The sequence below is a fragment of the Molothrus aeneus genome, chromosome 2 (assembly GCF_037042795.1).
Source record: "Molothrus aeneus isolate 106 chromosome 2, BPBGC_Maene_1.0, whole genome shotgun sequence".
In the NCBI taxonomy this organism is placed as follows: Eukaryota; Metazoa; Chordata; class Aves; order Passeriformes; family Icteridae; genus Molothrus; species Molothrus aeneus.
Window position 1 is genome coordinate 83,441,069 of NC_089647.1, and position 17,116 is coordinate 83,458,184.

At 36.6% G+C, this 17,116-nt stretch overlaps 1 protein-coding gene across 2 annotated transcripts in view; it reads left to right on the top strand.

The window, feature by feature from the left end:
* Positions 1–17,116, top strand: part of PPP2R3B (protein phosphatase 2 regulatory subunit B''beta) — a 45,705-nt gene that overhangs the window by 7,230 nt on the left and 21,359 nt on the right. Inside the window, exon 1 of one of the 2 annotated variants that reach the window (XM_066545177.1) lies at positions 7,818–8,169. The exons of the other annotated variant lie outside the window; for it this stretch is intronic. Within the exon in view, the coding sequence (XP_066401274.1) occupies positions 8,023–8,169 (147 nt within the window). The 5' untranslated portion in view covers positions 7,818–8,022. Of the gene's footprint in view, positions 1–7,817; positions 8,170–17,116 lie in introns of those variants that run through there. 2 annotated transcript variants of the gene reach the window in all.

A 17,116-nucleotide genomic window follows, 5' to 3' on the forward strand; every position in this document is an offset into this window, starting at 1 on the left:
CCTCTTTCAAAGTGGCAGTTGCACTTGTGTCCTACTGGAAACTCATATTTTTATATGCTGCATCCAGTCTAAGAGTTTTTGGCATTTCTAGTACTGAGAAATGGAAATCAGATTTTTTTGGCTTTCTTCAGGTGAGTTTGAAGCTCACCTGAATCCTGACCCAGGACAATTAAAATTAATTCAGTTTTGAATTATGACATTTATTAATGACAGTGACACCTTTGTGAGTAACTGCCACTTAAAAGCAAACAAAAAAAAGTTCAAAGCTATATCATCATAGCTTACAGGTCATTACTTTCAGTAGCTTCTCTGTTCAGTCTTTTAAAACAAGTAAACTTAATTATAGCTTTATATCAGTCATTTAAACAGTCCATTTTTTAAATGGATGTTCAGTCTGTGAGGAAATTAGGTATTGATGTAGATGAGATAGTGCTTTTTTTTTTTTAATCCAGTGATGCTTGAGAACCTGTTTTTGAGAATTTCTTCATATGTCTTACATTTACTCTGTCAGCAAGAAATAAACTTGAGGCCAAAAGTATGTATGGGCTTACTTCAGTGTAAAATCATAAATGCAGATCATCCAGTGAACGAGTTTGTCCACTGTTGTTTCCTAGTCAATGGGTGCTCAGGACTTTTCAGCAAGCCATGTTATGAGAAAAATCTTCAAAATGCCAGTGGTAAAATCAGATGACCAAGTCTTGGCAAATTAAGAGGTTTTGCACTCACAATTGTCTTCAAGTTGCCTTGCTTTCATTGTATTTTAGTCACTGCATTGATTCAAGAAGATACTAATTAAGCATACTCATTGTTTTTCACAGTCAGCAACAAATGGTTACTAAATTTAGTGTTTTAAGTGTGCTATAATATGTAAATAACTCCTTTGTTATTTACATATAACATGTAAATGTTATAGTGTTGTGGGATGCTGTTAGTGTGGTGTTCTTGTCTCCCAGTTAACCACATGGTACCAATGTCTGGTAGATAAGAATAATTTCTGTTCTGCAAACAACAGATACAACTTAAAATGAGTCCATGGAAACCTACAGTGACCAAGACGTGTTTTTAAAAGTGTGTTCTAGTACTTAATGTTAGATGTGCCCCTTTTGCATAGCAATCATGTGAAAAATAGCTAGAAACTGTAGAGCCACCCACGTACTGCTTCTTGACCACAGGTGCTTGCAGGAATGATGAGCTCTTGGGATATGTGTCCCATTAACCTTGTGCATGCTGTTTAGCTTCATTTCATATGCAACTAGCCTTGGATATTTGTTCTGTGCAGATCCTGCTAGTAACTTTGGCTGATTTCAGGTTGAGTGGGATGAGCTGGAAGTCTAAAAGGAAAATGTACATGGAATCTACATGGGGAAACGTAGGGGGGAATACTGAGTGGGTGCTGAAGAAATCATTGCCAAATACTTGCAAGATGTGTTCAGTGTGAATTAGGTTTGGTTTGACTTTCTTGACAAAAGAAGCCTTGTAGAACTTATCAAATTACTTGATTAGGTGTTTTTTTGATTCAGCAGAACCAGGAGAACAGTTTCTAATGAGTTTTATTCCTTTAGAAGCTAGATTTGTATTGATAAACAATAAACAATCTTCTAAATTTTGTAAACATTTCTAGTAGATATGATGAATACTGATGTATTGTAAATAATAATCTTTGTGACATACTTTACCAAAAGATAAAGCAAACTTTGAAATTATGCAATATTGAAACAATGAGCTAGATTATTCTTCTACCTGCAAAATCTTTGGGAATAGTCATTTACAGCAAATACTGTAACAGGAGACTTTCCTGTTGTAGTATTAGATTTTTAAACAAAAGATGACTAATTTTCTTCTCTTACTTGCTTTTAACATGCTAAAAACACACGTAAAATTTTGACTCCTTGCTTATTTATCAAGTGATAAAATTAAGCACAGTATTTTAGAACAATTTTTCTAGACTGCTTGAAAAAAATATGTAAAATTTACATAACAACTTACAGTAATGGAGATTGGAGTAAAGTCAGGAGTATTGCTCCTGTTCTGGTGGTGTATTTGGGGTGTTCTGCCTCTGTAAGATGTATAATTTCTTGTCTTTTTTCTTCATGCGTAATGATTGCCCTGTTAGTTATTCTGAAAGCTAAAATTCACATAGTTGCCAGTGACCACCTTCTTTCTTTGCTTTGTCCTTTGGCACTGTACCCTGTTTGCAATTTGTGGACAGTTTTCCATTCAGTTCTGTAGAAATCAAGATAGTTTCTGTTGCCTCCAATTCTGGTATCAGCAATGATTTCAGACTGAGACAACAACAAAATAGTATTAGATTAAGTCTTCATAGAAGTTCTATCAGAAATCCTGGTTTTGGTTGGTAAATTAGCCTTTGTGATTTTACTGACAGGCATGTAGGACAAAGTCCGTGTCTTAAGCTTCCTGATTTGTTGGCTTTGTGTTAAGATCTTCAGGGAGGGAGATCTCAAGTGAAATCATAAGCGAGAAGCTGTTCTGCAGTTGTCACTGACTCAAAATTATTGTCTTGTGATTTTCATGTATTAATCATTCTAGTCTGGGAAAAGATGCTTTTGAAAGGATTAATTGAACATTCAGTTAGTGTCCAAAAGATGGAAGTACTGAACAGGTTTTACAGTGTTTAACTAAATTGCTGGACAGTTATAAAATGTCATTCATGTTCTTAATACCAGACTTCTAAATTACTGTCAACTTCCGAATTGAGGTGACACAATGTAAATAATAACAATAATAACAATCTAGAAATTACTAAATATCCAAAATAGCCAGTGTGACTTTGAAAAGTTCCATAATGCATATCATTAGACTTGGTTGTAAAAGCTGCTGTCTCTTGTAGGAAAATTTCTGGCATTCTGAATCAGCCTGAACTGATTGTTCTTTTTAATCTAACTCTGCTATTCAGAGGCTTATGTTGGTAAAATTGCAAGTGCATATATTGTGGACTGTAGCTTCATCTGTGGATAGCCTCTGTAGCATCACAGTTGATTGAAAATGTAAAAGCAGAGCATCTTATTAGAGGAAATATGACTAATTTGTGTAATCCATAGTAGATTTTTTGTTTATAGCTTTCTCTCTTTAATACTCACTTAATCAGCATCAATTTGGGTGGTCTTGGTTTTCATGATCTGATTAATAGGATCATGTGAAGATCATGAATAGTAAATAGGCTCCATCTGCAAAACTATTCCAGCAACCTTTTTCCCTTAAAATTCGGTTTATGCTGTACATAAATAAATAAAATGTGAAGTGACTTTTCTTAAGACAGCAGAGAACATGAGAATTATTCTAAAGGATTGTAAACCATTCCTTTGTTGTCAGGCATTGATTTTATAACTTACTGATGCTTGCTGAAGTTCATCTGTCAGATGCAGTTAACAAACTGAAAAAGGCCCTTGCTATGTCTTTGGAGTCCAGGCTGTGTAATCATAGCAAGGTGACATGTATCTTATCTTAGTTCTAAGCTGATAATGGCCCTTAGCAGCTGGTGCTCATACATGGCTTTCTTTTGGTAATGTGCAGAAAATCTGATCAGCCCCTCCCTCCTGGCCTACTAACATGACCACACATCTGGCATCTAACTGCTGTCTTTTTACTTACTCACTGTCTTGTCTCCTAAGAATTCTGGATTCTCTTAACTACTGTGGAAAGAACTGCCAGGCACTGTTCTGTCTAATCCAAGACTACTGGAAAATTTAAATAATCATTCAAGAAGGCATTTACATGCGAGACTTCCCATTCCAGTGTGGAGGCATTGCATCCTACAAGAAAAAATCTTACGTATCTAGGCCCAGATGCACATGAACTCCCTTCCAAGGCCAAAGGATCAGTTTCTTCCTGGGAAGGTAGATTTCTGAACTGCACAGTGTCAACATCTAGCAGTTCATCAGTATGTCATACTCACTCCAGGAACACTGTCCATAACTTAAAAGCAATCAGTTTCCATAACTGGTTGTTGAATATGAGCCTAATAACTTGATTCCTTCTGCTGTGTACACATTGTACATGTCAGCTCCCTTGGGTTTTGGGAGTGTACTGCTGAAAAGGGATGACTCCCTAGCAAAAAGTTAGTTTCAGGATCTTTCAGTATAGCAAAGGTGAGGTATGGACTATCTGATTTAGAAATAATTCTTGATAACATTAAATAATGGTGCTAGTCTAGACTAGACGATGGTTTTTGAGTGGAAAAAAAAAAGAACTCAGCATTTTAGGGTTGTTTGGTTTGGGTTTTCTTAGTCTAGCAAAGAATTGCTTCTTTTGTTTGTCTTCTAGTATATTTATGTAATTTCTTCTTTGTATTTTTTTGCCTCATAGTAGCTGTGTTTTAGCAAGCATCCTTAGGTGATTGACTTCTTGTATATTTTCCCAACCTATTTGTTTTTACTAGTGCCTTCTTTCCACTTTAAACCCCTGGAATATATCTTAAATACTACATTAGTCATGCCATTTTTTTTTCTGTATTGAAAAGGTGCCACCTTGCCTTACTTCTCTTAACTGCTGTGTTCTGCCCCTCACTATTAAGTTACTTTTGTAAAGAGTATCATTAGTTGCATTACAGCCCTTTATATTGGCTGATTTGGCGGTACAACAATTTTCTTTCCACAGTTAACCCAGAAGCCACTCTTAGTTTCTGCATCATCACAGGCTGAGGGATGCTATTGGGTTCCATGCTGTTGCCATTGGGATTGCCTATTCAGCCTTATTTAAATTTCCTCCAAAAGCCAAACAGGCTTTTTGTTGTCTTGGTTCATGTTTTATTGGGTTAAACACTAGACTCCAGCAACTGAAGTTTTTATATGGCTGAAAATTATTTTCTTGGGGTCTTCCTGTAATGCTTTTTCCAGATTTGAGGTCACTTCCACTTAAAGGATTAAGACTTTAATATACTGCTGGTATATGCTTCTGACAAGAAATTCTGGTTTGCTAGGCAAATACTTAAGGGGTTTTTAAAGTTGTCTTCAAGATTGTATTTCCTCTACAATATCCAGAATATTGTGTTATTTATGCTGTGTTACTCTTGTGTATTTTCAGATCTTTGTTAAAGTGACGAACTCTTTGGCCACAGTCCTTGAGTCCAGTCCATTCATAGTGTGTATCTTTAGCTTTGGAAGGAAGTTCTGAGCATGCATCTTCCCCCTGTTTGTTTATCTAGCTAATAATAAGCTGCCAGGATACTTTAACAGCTTCATGGCTGGCACCCAGACCTTCACCCAGTAAAGGATTTTGCTTTATCTTTCACTGGAGAGAATTCAGATTTAGAATAAAATAACTCTAGAACACTTCCAGTTCAGTCGGGATGAAAGCTGACTTTCCCCTGTGATTAATTCATGACTGAAAAGGCTAAAACACATCTTAGGGGACTCATGACCACATTGCTTTATAAATGCTCAGTCTCCTTAAATGTGGCAATAAAAAACCCTTTTCCATTTAGATGGTGAAAATGATGTGATTAGTAGCCAGTTGCAATCTCTGGAACAACATATTGCAACCTGTGAACAACAAATACCCAGGTATATAAAGGACCACTAGGTTGGAAACCACAGTGCTAAAACATATTAGACTAACAATGGGATTGACTTGGAGCAGTGAAGTAATATTATGACAAAGCAATGCAGAATATTCAAAATACTGAACCTGGTTTGCTGCTTAAGTTATGATGGGTTCTGAGTTCTGTTTGAATAAGGGAGGGAAATACACACCTCCTTCAAAAATGGAGTTCAGAATATTTCTTTGTTACTGAGGCTCCTTCAGCAGGTTCAGGAGCTCCAGGCCTTTTAGGTTCCAGACTGGCACTTCACTCTTTTAGGTTAGCTCTCAGTGTGACAATCCATCACCTTAATGACATAGCACAGCCACATCAAATAAGACTGTGCATGCAGCACAGTGATGCAAATGGGAGTGCATCACCTGGTTGAAAGGGATGAAAATAGCAATTTAGGTGAGAAGATGCCTTTCCTTACCTCAAATAAGGGCTGTTCTGCCTAACCTGAAACACAATCTGCCTTGCAATACAACCTTCCTGACCTTCCACATTTTGGTCTGGAATGGTTATCTGTTGCCAGAATAGGATTCCTCTCCTACTCTAACACCTCAGTCCTTCATCTCAAGTTCCAGGCATGCTGCTGTTGTGTACTGCATGCCCGGTTTTCTGTTGACTTCCCTGTGGCCAAGGTTTATCCCAGGTTAGTTGATTTAGTCTTCTTAAAAGACAGTGAGTGACAGCCAGATTTGCTCAATGCAGTTGGATAGTCTGGTCATGCCAACCACAACATGTCTGACTCTTGCCTTGTCAATTCCTTTCTTGTTCTCCCACTTCCGAAAGAAATAAATATCTTCATAATGAGCTGCAGTAGAGAAGTGGGAGGCAGGGACTGGGCTGGATACTAAATTAAAACCAAGAAAGCAGGTGTTTTGTCATTATTTACTTTCTAACAGTGTGTGATAAACTAAAAAAAAATCCATTTAACACAAATCATGTTTCACTAGCACTTTTTCATAGTTTTCTTTTCTTAATTGAATAGGGATATTTACTGTGGGATTTTAATACAGTGTTACATATTGAATGGCTATGAATGGATAAATGTGGCTAAAGATTATATGGGAGTAAAATAGTGCCATCCAGTAAAAGAAATCTCTGACATAGTGGTGAAAGAGTTGTTTTGGGCTGTGTACATTTTGTGTAATCAGGAAAATGGCCTTATTTAAAGTAGGAGGGATGAAAATTGAGTAGGTTTGGCAAAGTCTTTCCTTTTATGCTGTTTGTAACTAAACTTGTGTGTGACAATTATGTTGATAATAAATAGCCAACATCTCTATCTTTAGAGAATTTGGAGGTGCTAACAGTGTTCACAGCTTGAAATAGTATAAGTTACTCTACTCATAACTGTAATGGTGATATTTGAAAAAAAAATCCATCAAAATAGCAGCATTTCCTAAAGATTGCTATGATAAAGGTATATCCATTTAAAGTGTGAAAACACCACTAGTTTTAAGTTAATGTACCTAAAATTGCAAAGGAGAAGGAACTGAAAGTCACTTGAATTTTCACAGAAGCTCATCAGATTTCTGTTTCCATGAAGAATATTGATGTGTACTAAAACTTGGCCTCACCACCCCCATAAAATGTATTTGAGGTTCAATACACTGAAAATAGAGTAGTAGTGGAGTCTAATGCTACTGAAATGTGACAAGTATGCAATCTAGTATGTGGATGTTAATGTTTATAAAGTTACTTAGGAAAAAAAGTATCCTGTCAATTTTTTCAAATTTTGTGACATCATTTATATTTCTAATGTAACCTTTTGGTAAAACATGATTTAAAGCAGTGTTTCAGTGTGGTAACATTAACTTCATTTCTGCTATGGTTTTCTGTCTTAACATTTAAATTTTTAGATTCTTGAAATACAGTAGCTTAGTTTTTTTTACATCAATCTCTATCTATTTATTGATTATGTGAGCCATTCTGAAAGCCTGTCTGAAGCTCTTTGCCATTGCCTTCATTGTCCCAGTGTAATAGGGTTCCTACTAAAGAGCAAAATAGTTTAAAAGGAATTAATTGCTGTGTAATAAGCCATATCCTTCGGTGAGGTACTTCATTGAAACTAGACAGTGAGTGTTTTGTGACAGAAGGGAAAGCTGAGGGGGATGGGAGGAGGAGGAAGCTAGAAAATAACCACGGCTGGCCTCTCTGCATTCCTGTAGGGCTTGCCTTTTTTAAAATTGGAAGCTGCTTTTATAGATGCTCCTCCAAACACGGTTTTCATTTTCCATACTGTCCCATTTAGACTTTGGAATGCCTGGATGAAAGGGCAGGCCCCCAAAGTGACTTCCCAATCTGTTTTTGCGATTCCAGCCAAGTTCCCTTTAATGTATGGAGCGGGCGAAGTTGAGCTGACTCTTATAATATCCCAGAACTCAGGCGCAGCTGCTGCTTTAAGCAGCACTGAGAGATAATACAACAGCTCTGCTATTTACTGGGACTCAAGTGCCTGGACTGGCACACAGAGACATTATATGAAATCCGAAAGCATGAGGATAAAGGAGATTTCTTTGCGGCAAGATCCTGATCTAAGAAAGGAGTTGGCACTGCTAGCTCGAGGATGTGATTTTGTTTTACCTTCTAGATTCAAGAAGAGACTGAAAGCTTTTCAGCAGGTTCAGGTTTGTCTTTCTGTTCTTATACAATGAAGTTATTGTTGTCAATTGTACCTTTATAACCACTCAAACTGCAGGCAATGCATGGAAGCTGTCACTCAGCTAGCAGGGTTTTGATAGTCGGTTCCATGTATGATTTCTTCTGTGTTTTAAAAGACTCTTCTGGTGGTTTTGTGCAAAGAAAAGATGAGAGTTTGCTGAAGCACATAGCACAGCTCAAGTACAATGTTTGCACAGAGGTATATGCAGTGCAAAGTTGGTGCATTTAATGCTATTAGGCTTTTAAAGACTCTTTTCCTTAGTCTGTATAATTGCAATCTACATGCATTTCTCTGGGGGGTTTAATTTTCCTCTTATTGGAACTGGGCATATAAAAACTACTGAAATAGGCTGTAACTTCACTAGCTCAAACATAATAGGGTAAAAAGTGCTTGCATACTTGCATGGTGATCCTGAATTCCTTTAGATTGTTTATTTTGAACTTTTTATTTGAATGAGATCAGTTGTTGCTGCTTGATTCACACGTGTGCTGTTGCTGTTTTGTAGCAGTGAGTTAAAGCTACAATTTTCAAGTGTGCTTAAACTTGAGAATAGAAGTATTTGAAAAGTAAAATCAGAAGGGAAACTACTTGTAGAGTCAATGTTCAAAGAGATTTGTTATCCTTTGGAATGAGAAAAAACGTACAACTTTTTTTGAGAAACTGAAATTTGGTATTTCTTTGAATACCCTTTAAGACATACAGTGATATCTGAAAGCATTCACTTTGACCTTACTTCACCCTCACTTCTAATTCATATACTAAAATAAAGGTGTCAGTGAAGGCATGTGTGAATTTTTTCACCCTTTTTTAATTAAGGAAAGTTTAGCAGTTGAATAAAAATTACATTAACTTAGAATTTCTGGCATTGTTAGTTATTCTAAATATAGCCTGCTACTTAATTTTGAATTCAGAGCACTAGTGTCTCTTCCAGATGACCTTCAAGAGAGGGACATAGAGCCCTATGACCCTAAAAATGTATTAGCCTTCTGTCTTCTATAAGATTATTTAAAATTTGTTTCAAGTGATCTTTATAAACAATGTTTATTCCTTTTTGCAAAACAGAGTGCCAGTGTTGACTGTGCTGATTTACACCATTCAGCATTGACATGTGAGTTAAAGGATTTTTGACTTGTGTCTTCAGTGCTAAACTGGAGACAGGTACATTGACTAGAGATAGCAAGAAAAGAAAATATTATCTTAATTACCCAAAAGTAGTGGTAGCAGTAATATTTGGGCACCTCAGAAGAGGAGGCAAGTTCAGTCTAGTCATGGCATCCTGTTGTAAACAAACACAGCATTACCTTGTGTGGTGCCCCTTAACTTGATCTGTCTTTCATCGAGCGATAGTTGGATCACTTGTACTTTTACAGGGCCTTTTTATGTTGACCTAGAAAACATCTCAGTGTAGTATGGTTCAGCATACCTCCAAGCTACTAACTGCTTTAGAAAACAGCTTGTCTAATCTGTAGGGGCTCTAGGATGCTGCTGGCTATAAACTTAGAGTGAAGACAAAGAGCGAGTATTTTTCATTTTTTAACCAGTCTTGTGCTTCCTGGGTAAATGGCAACTGTAGAATAATGTATGATAAATGACTTCATTAGATTACAAACATTTGTGAGCAAAACAGAATTAGTAGGAGTATAAAACTAGAATATGAAGTCTGTCATTGCTCAATTTCATAGAAAGCATTTTCTCTTAAGTTCCTTTTTTAGGTGATGTTTTGCTTTGACCCCATGATGTTAAGGAGACCTTTTTGGAAGTATCATAAAAAATTAAATATGAGTGCTAGTAACTGTTGATATAGAAGATGTGTATTTTTTACCTGCTGTTTTATGTTAATTCCAACTTATCCTCATAGGTTAGGTGCTTTTCAAATATTAATGTTTATCAGCTACATAATCATTGAAGAAATTTCATGTTAAAATTAGAGACTCCTTAGAGATTTTGTAAAATAACTTGAAACAAAACTTTATCATTTCAGTTGTCAAGCTTTGTTGGTTTTGGAATTTACAACCCCCTATTTCCCTGTATAGGCTTTCAGACACAACAGTTCATGAATATGATGTAAAATTAGAATGCTAAAGTCAAACAGAAATGGAAGCCAATCTATTCTTCCATATTTCTACTACAATCTTGTAATTTTACAATTTGTTAAACAAATGACAGATTCTCTTTAAGAGGTTTGTGCTATTAAAACTAGCATCTTAAAATAAAAAATTAGTAATGGTGCTGAATGGTGAAATAGCATGTGGCTCAATCTGCTCTGAGGTGGGTTGGAATGACTGGATCTTCCACAGGTTCCAAGAATTCTAAGGCAGTGGCTTTTCATATAGGGCCATGTAAGTAAATAATCTTTGTAGGTAATCCCTTGTGGTTTAGAAGGGGTGGTCATTAGAGCATAGCACATCAGGTTTCTTGAAAATCTTTAAATAGACGACCAGTAGTGAGGTGGGTTGTTCTAGAAAGTGGAATAGGCTGTTCCTCAGTTTCAATTTATTGATGAAAATTGAAAAAACCTGAGCAAAGTAGGGCTTTATGGAAAGAGCTATTTCTCAAAAGAAAGATGAAGCAATACATTACTGTTGAAATGTTCTCTGTTACCTTGGGGGGCTAAATTTCTTTGTAGGTATTTCTGCATAAAATGAAGTAAAACTTCATTCCATCTTACCCTGATGTTGATTGTAAAACCAAGGTCTTTCTTAAGTACTTAACACCTATGGATTATATTGAGCTGGGAATGCAGCACTTGAAGAGTCACTGTGCTTGTCCACCTTGCTTGTCAATTTATCTGAAACTTTGAAGGAAGAAGAAACTCTCAAATGTACTGGCAACTTACAGATGTGACCTGAAAGGCTGAGCATTGTATTTTAACCAATGTCTGGTGACATCCCTACCTGTCAGAGCTGGAATATAAGCAGCCCCATTATGCATGCTATATGAGGAAAATATACCTCAAGTTTGAAACATAATTAGAATAAAATACGTGTGTGTACACTGACATGCTTATGCATTTAACTCAGTGTGAGCTAAACCTTGAAAAATGGGTATTTTTTGATACTTAGAGGCCATGTTGCCTTACAAAACGTCAGAGTTCTAATTTTAAAACTAGACTTAAAAAAATCAAATAGATTCATGCTGAATATAATTTTTAAAAAGGAGCTAAAAAAAAATCAAGCCTAAGTTTTTAATTAATCTTCTCAATGTTAGTGACAGACCTGTGCTGGCATATTTTTTGATACTTTTAATGAATTATATCTTTATCTGCTGTGCCTACTGGGTGATCCCTTGGTGTAGTTGTATGCGTCACAACTCAGTGTGAAAATGGAGAACTACTCATTTCATGACCACCTGTTAATGATACTAAATGCTGCTTACACACGCTATTTATGTCAGCTGTATGAGAACTATTTCTTCAGCTTCTGCAGTGTCTCACGAGATTAGCTTGCCTTCTGAGTGAAGTGGCTTTAGACTTTAGTGCCTCTTGGTCATTTTTACATTCCTTTGTTACCGAAATGCTGCGTAAATGCTTGTGGCATGTTCAAGCAATGAACACGGAGTCTGTAGGTACTAATGTGTGCTGGGCTGGTGTATATTTGTGATGTAGTGCACACAGTGATTCTTTTAGTCATGAAGATAATTCTCATTTCTGAGGCAAAACTACTTTCAAAAAATTTAATTGAGGCTGTTGGGTTTACAGCTATAGTCTCAGAAGAAGGTTGTGTGACAATTAGAGGCTTCAGGTATGACAGCTTTCCTGTTAACATCAGTTTTCTAATTTAACATAATTTGTAGACCTTTTAACACCACAGGGGGAGGACCCAATATTCATTTTTACATAATACTTTTACATCAGGCACACAAATGCCTTATTAAAGAACACAAGTGTTTGCTGGGAGGGCCAGAGATGGAATACAAATCTCATTCTGACTGTAGCTAATAAGTACACTTGATGCTACTTGCTGATAAAATGCCAGTTTTCCAGAGCAGGTGTCAACGTTTAAAACAGAATGAAAATATATAGGCTGCCCACTGAGACTTACTAGTTAACATGAGGTTTTCCATAAATGGTTCACTGCTAGTGGATTGCCAGGTTTTAAGCTCTAGTCTCTTAAAAAGAAACTGTAAACAAGCTGGTAGATTTTTACCATTTCTGTAATGGAGACTCTTGGTTCAAATGCAAAATGTATTGGCTGCCTGTGATAGCAGCTTCTTTACCTGCTCATGTCTGGTCATAAATCTATCTTTTAAATTATTATTACAGAAAATGTGTACTGTTTCTATAGAAAAGCCAGTATGGTGAAAGTTTGTTACAGCTTACTTGCATTCGTGATTTAAGAGTCTAGATGTCAGTTCCCTCTGCAGCTAAGTTTTGTGATGCAGCAATTCATACATTGAAGAGTTCAGATGTACTTATTTTCCCCTTGAAATAAAAGATTCACTATTCTTTTCTCCATTTTAACTAACACTACTAATAGTAGATGTTGTATGACTATTGGTTGTCCTGGAAAGCCTGAAACAGTTCAGCACATCTTCATATACAATGTCCTTCAACTTTTACAGGGCAAGAGGGAGATGAGATTGTTTTCACAATTGTCCAAATCAGAATTTTTCAGGGCATCAGCAGACAAGCAGTTGACAGGATACTTGCTCCAGCTGTTGACTTTCATCTCTGTAGCAAGGCTGAACTTGGTGGCACTTCTTGTTTGAGAGGATTCTTCTTGAATTCAATTGCACCTAGTGATTGAAGCTTGCTTGTTGTAAACATGTAAGGATAAAAAGCTATTGCAGAGTTTAAGTGGATGTCTGTCTTAGCTGTATGTGTTACTTTTGATGTTGAACTGATGGCCTGTCCTGACAAGGGCTGTTTTCTGTAGACAAATGTTAGAATTGCCTTGGGTGTACCTGTCAGTCCATTGGCTGTGTACAATCAAAATAATCATGTACTAGGAGGAACTTGCCAGATTGTGCCCTAGAAACAGTTGGGGAACAGAATACAGTGGGAAGGAATAGAGGAACTGATTTAATCTGCAATCAGAATATTTTCTGAGGAAGCTGCAACTATATGACTAACAGTATATATTAGTTATTGGATTACTTAATTTGACATAATTCATAAACTGTAGCCTGTTTGACAGCAACTCACAGGCACTAACAGTTATAGTAGCAGTGACTAATTTTTCTACTACTTTTGTCTTATGAAATTTAAAAGAAAATTAGAAAATTTTGGGAAATTGTGGTTCACGGGGTAGATTTTTCTGAAGACTCCTGGGTTTTTTTCCATTTTATAATTTGTACCCTTTTCTATTTTTAAATTAGTAAGGCATGCGAAAGAGAGAAAATATCTTCACTGGATAAAAAGTGTCATCATTACCAGTGATGGTAATTCTCAGAGCAAACCTCGCTCTAGAAGCCTTTGGTAAAAGTTTTGTCAGCAAATGAAGCAGGTTACCAATGGATGTAGATGTAATGTGGAATGGTCTTGTGCCCTTTTGGGGGGCACAGGTAACTACATCTTTCATTTTGTGTTTGTGAAAACCCAAGTGTTTTCTGAATAAATGAATAAGCTCTTCATACTCGATATTTTTGATATTGAAGCTCTGTGTGGCTGTACAAAGAAAAAAGCGTGCAGCCATATTTGGAGGTGTTTCTACAGCAATAATGCTTTTGCAATAGCGTCTTCCAGTTCCCAGGCCAGCAGGACTGCATGATTTACCTGTGTCAGCTCTACCAAGCTGCAAATTGGGGGAATCCTAGTATTTACAAAATCAAAGTTTTAGAAGAACTTGAGTGAGACATCTGTTAGTGCAGCATATATATTACTGAAAGGGAGGAGATTGGCAATTGTGTGCTATAATGGTTAGGTATCATGCAGAAAAACGCCAGTTTACCTCAGCCTTCACTAACAAGTGAAAATCAGATTTTGACCATTTGAAAGTTTCCCAGTGCTACTTTTGTTGGTGTGTATGTGATATGACTTGCCTGTGGTGGCCATTCACAAATGCTTTTAGTTGAATGTGGTTTTAAATTCTATACCCCAGATAGTATGTATGGAATGCATTTCATAATTTCAGGTGGAAGCTTTTGCTGCATGCCACTGCATACAGTCTCTTCCTACATTAGAACATGCTTTCCCAGATGGGTTTGTGTAGATGTCCAAAGTTTTGCATGCTCTGCTGCAGTGCTGACACTTCAGTGGCTTTTTCTTGAGGGTCCTTTTGGCTATTTCAATTTGGCTTGGTTAAATAAGGGGAGAAAGTGTTAATGATAGTTGTACCATAATTCTTTATGCCTTATAGGAGGACTTTCAAGACTTATCCACGTGGTGGCCCTTAGCACACCAATTTTGTTCAAACTGGACAGGGTACTTCTTTCCCACGCTATCACAAAATTAAGAGTACTACTACTTACTCTGCTGTCTTAAGACTTAAAATAAGGGGAGAAATGAGTTTCATATAGCAAACAGCTTAAAAAAACCCATTTCATTTCTTACCTCAGAATCAGAAATTAGGGTCTTCTTCAGACTTCATTTTTACTGTTAGCTAGGATCCTTCCTTGTGTTACTCCTGTCTGCTCTAAACATCACTGAATCTCTTTTGATTTGTTTATGGAATTGCTACATGCTGTAACATGTCAGTGATCCCAAAATGGGACAGAGCAGTGTACGGGTTCATCTCTAGAGTAAAGTTGATTCATTGTTGAGGGTTAACATTTGCATTGAACACAAGACCAGATTACCACATACCTTTTTACAGAAATAGACTTGAGAGTAAATGGCCAAGAATATGCATAACTGAGATGAGAATGATAGTCTGTTTATTTAAAACTGAGATGAGTGCACAACCTGGGATGCAGGAAGGAGAGTCCCGCTGTATTTTTCTGGTCAGAATTTGAACACAGGATTGCTAACTGGAACATAGGCTGCTTTGGGAGATTTGCTGAACCCTGCTCTCAGACCTTAACTCAGGTCTCATGTATAAAATTGGAAACAGTGTAGGTTAAAGTACCTTTTTTCTTCTAATGGTATATTGCTAGAACTTTATGGGAAAGTGTATTAATTTTTCCATTTCCTTCCCCCCATGTAGCACAAATATTGACTACAGACCAGACTGGATGAATGAAATTTTCAGAGTTAAGGCTAACAGCAAAAGTAAGCTCGTGTAAAACTGCAGCAGGGTTAAAATTAATGGATGTTTATCTCTTACTGTGGAAAGAAAGAGGAGCACGTATGATAAAATTAGTCTCTATAGCCCATCTAAAAACAGCTGCCAGACAGTCACTGAAGGATAGCAAGCTGAAGTCCAGAATAGAAGGAAACAACTGGGACTAAAATGATTGTTGCCAGAAGAAAGACTTTTACATATATACCCTGATGATTGGTTTAACATGGATTCATTCTTTGTAGGTATCTCAGGGTTTGATCAGTTTTATATTTCTGACTAAGTTATGCAGAATGAATCACAATCTTAGCATGGTTTTAAGCCTATTGTAATCTGATTTTAAACAATACTGCTGCAGTACTCCCTGATCTTCCTTACATTAGCAGCAGAACCATGTTGCTTCTAAGTGGCACCAAATGAGTGAGATTTGATGAAGACAAATAGGGAGTTTTAATTTTGCTCTTCAGCTGTCTTGGTGACCTGAGGCAATTCACCATACTGCTTCAATGTCACTAGTGAAGCGAGTAAATTCTATGGAGGAAGGGGAAGACGCAGGTCTACTGTGGTATAGCTTACCTTATGCCATGCTGTAAAGTTCATTATTAAGATTTCAGATAAACTTAATGTTTTTAAGATGATTTTCAGTGTAGTAATTTCATTTTAGAGTAATAGAACTTGGCTGGAGGAAGAACCCAGAAATTTTCAAAGTTTTAAGTTGTCCAAGGATCATCTTTCACAGAGGAAAAAATACTGTTTAGCACACCAAGCTGAATGGGAAGTAGTACGATCAGTGAACTCTTGCAGTAAAAAAATCTCATTAGTTTGGCTGGAAAGATGCTAATGAGGATGACACAGAAAGCAATAACAAAGCATCACGCTTCAAGTCAAATAATTTTAAATATAAATGTCTACCACAAGGTCAAAAGAGCTTATGTTACAGAGGGCATGTTTGTCTGGGCTTCTTCTGAGGAATGTTCTGGTAGTAACCTTACTTTGTCTATCCTGAAACAGATCTTTGAAGGCCCTTCAGCATGTTAAAGTATTTGATGTATTAGAACAGGTTTTTCAAAACTCTTGTCTTTCCTCCAAATGAGAATGAACCCTTTTCTAAATAATAGTAGTGCAAGTCTTTTATGTGAGATTTTCAAGATATAAATTCCATAAAACTACTTATAATGCCAATTGTTTATCTAGAGGGAAATGTTTACTTTCACTTTGCAGTCAATTAGATAGTAAGCTTAAAAGGAAATATTTCTGTGATTTTATTGGTCAGACTTAGACTGACAGCAATAACAGAGCAGAGGGATGGGAAGGCTGGTCAGGTGTTCCTTGTGAGCCTGTGTACTGACAGCTTTTTATTACATTCACAATTACTGTTTAACTGATCAGCTGTAACACATGTTGTATTCTTAAGAACTCACTGAATTTAATAAAGGAAAGATTCAGTAAAAAAATGTTACCCTTTGAATCTCCATGTTGGCTTCCATTTTCTGTTGTGTGTCAAGGAATTTCATGCAGTTATCTGTTTTCATTGTTAGGTGGTTGAGGAGCTTTATATGTGGGTGGTTGCATGGATATTAGGATTTAAAAGGCTGAATTGCATATCTCTGCAGAAAATCCTCTTAGCTTATTATGCACTTTGGATGATCCAGGTAAGTTTAGCATAAAGAATATATAAGACTAGATGACCTAGTCTGTTGAAGAACTAGATTAACTTACATACTGCACATTGTAAGCAATATTGCAACAGACCTT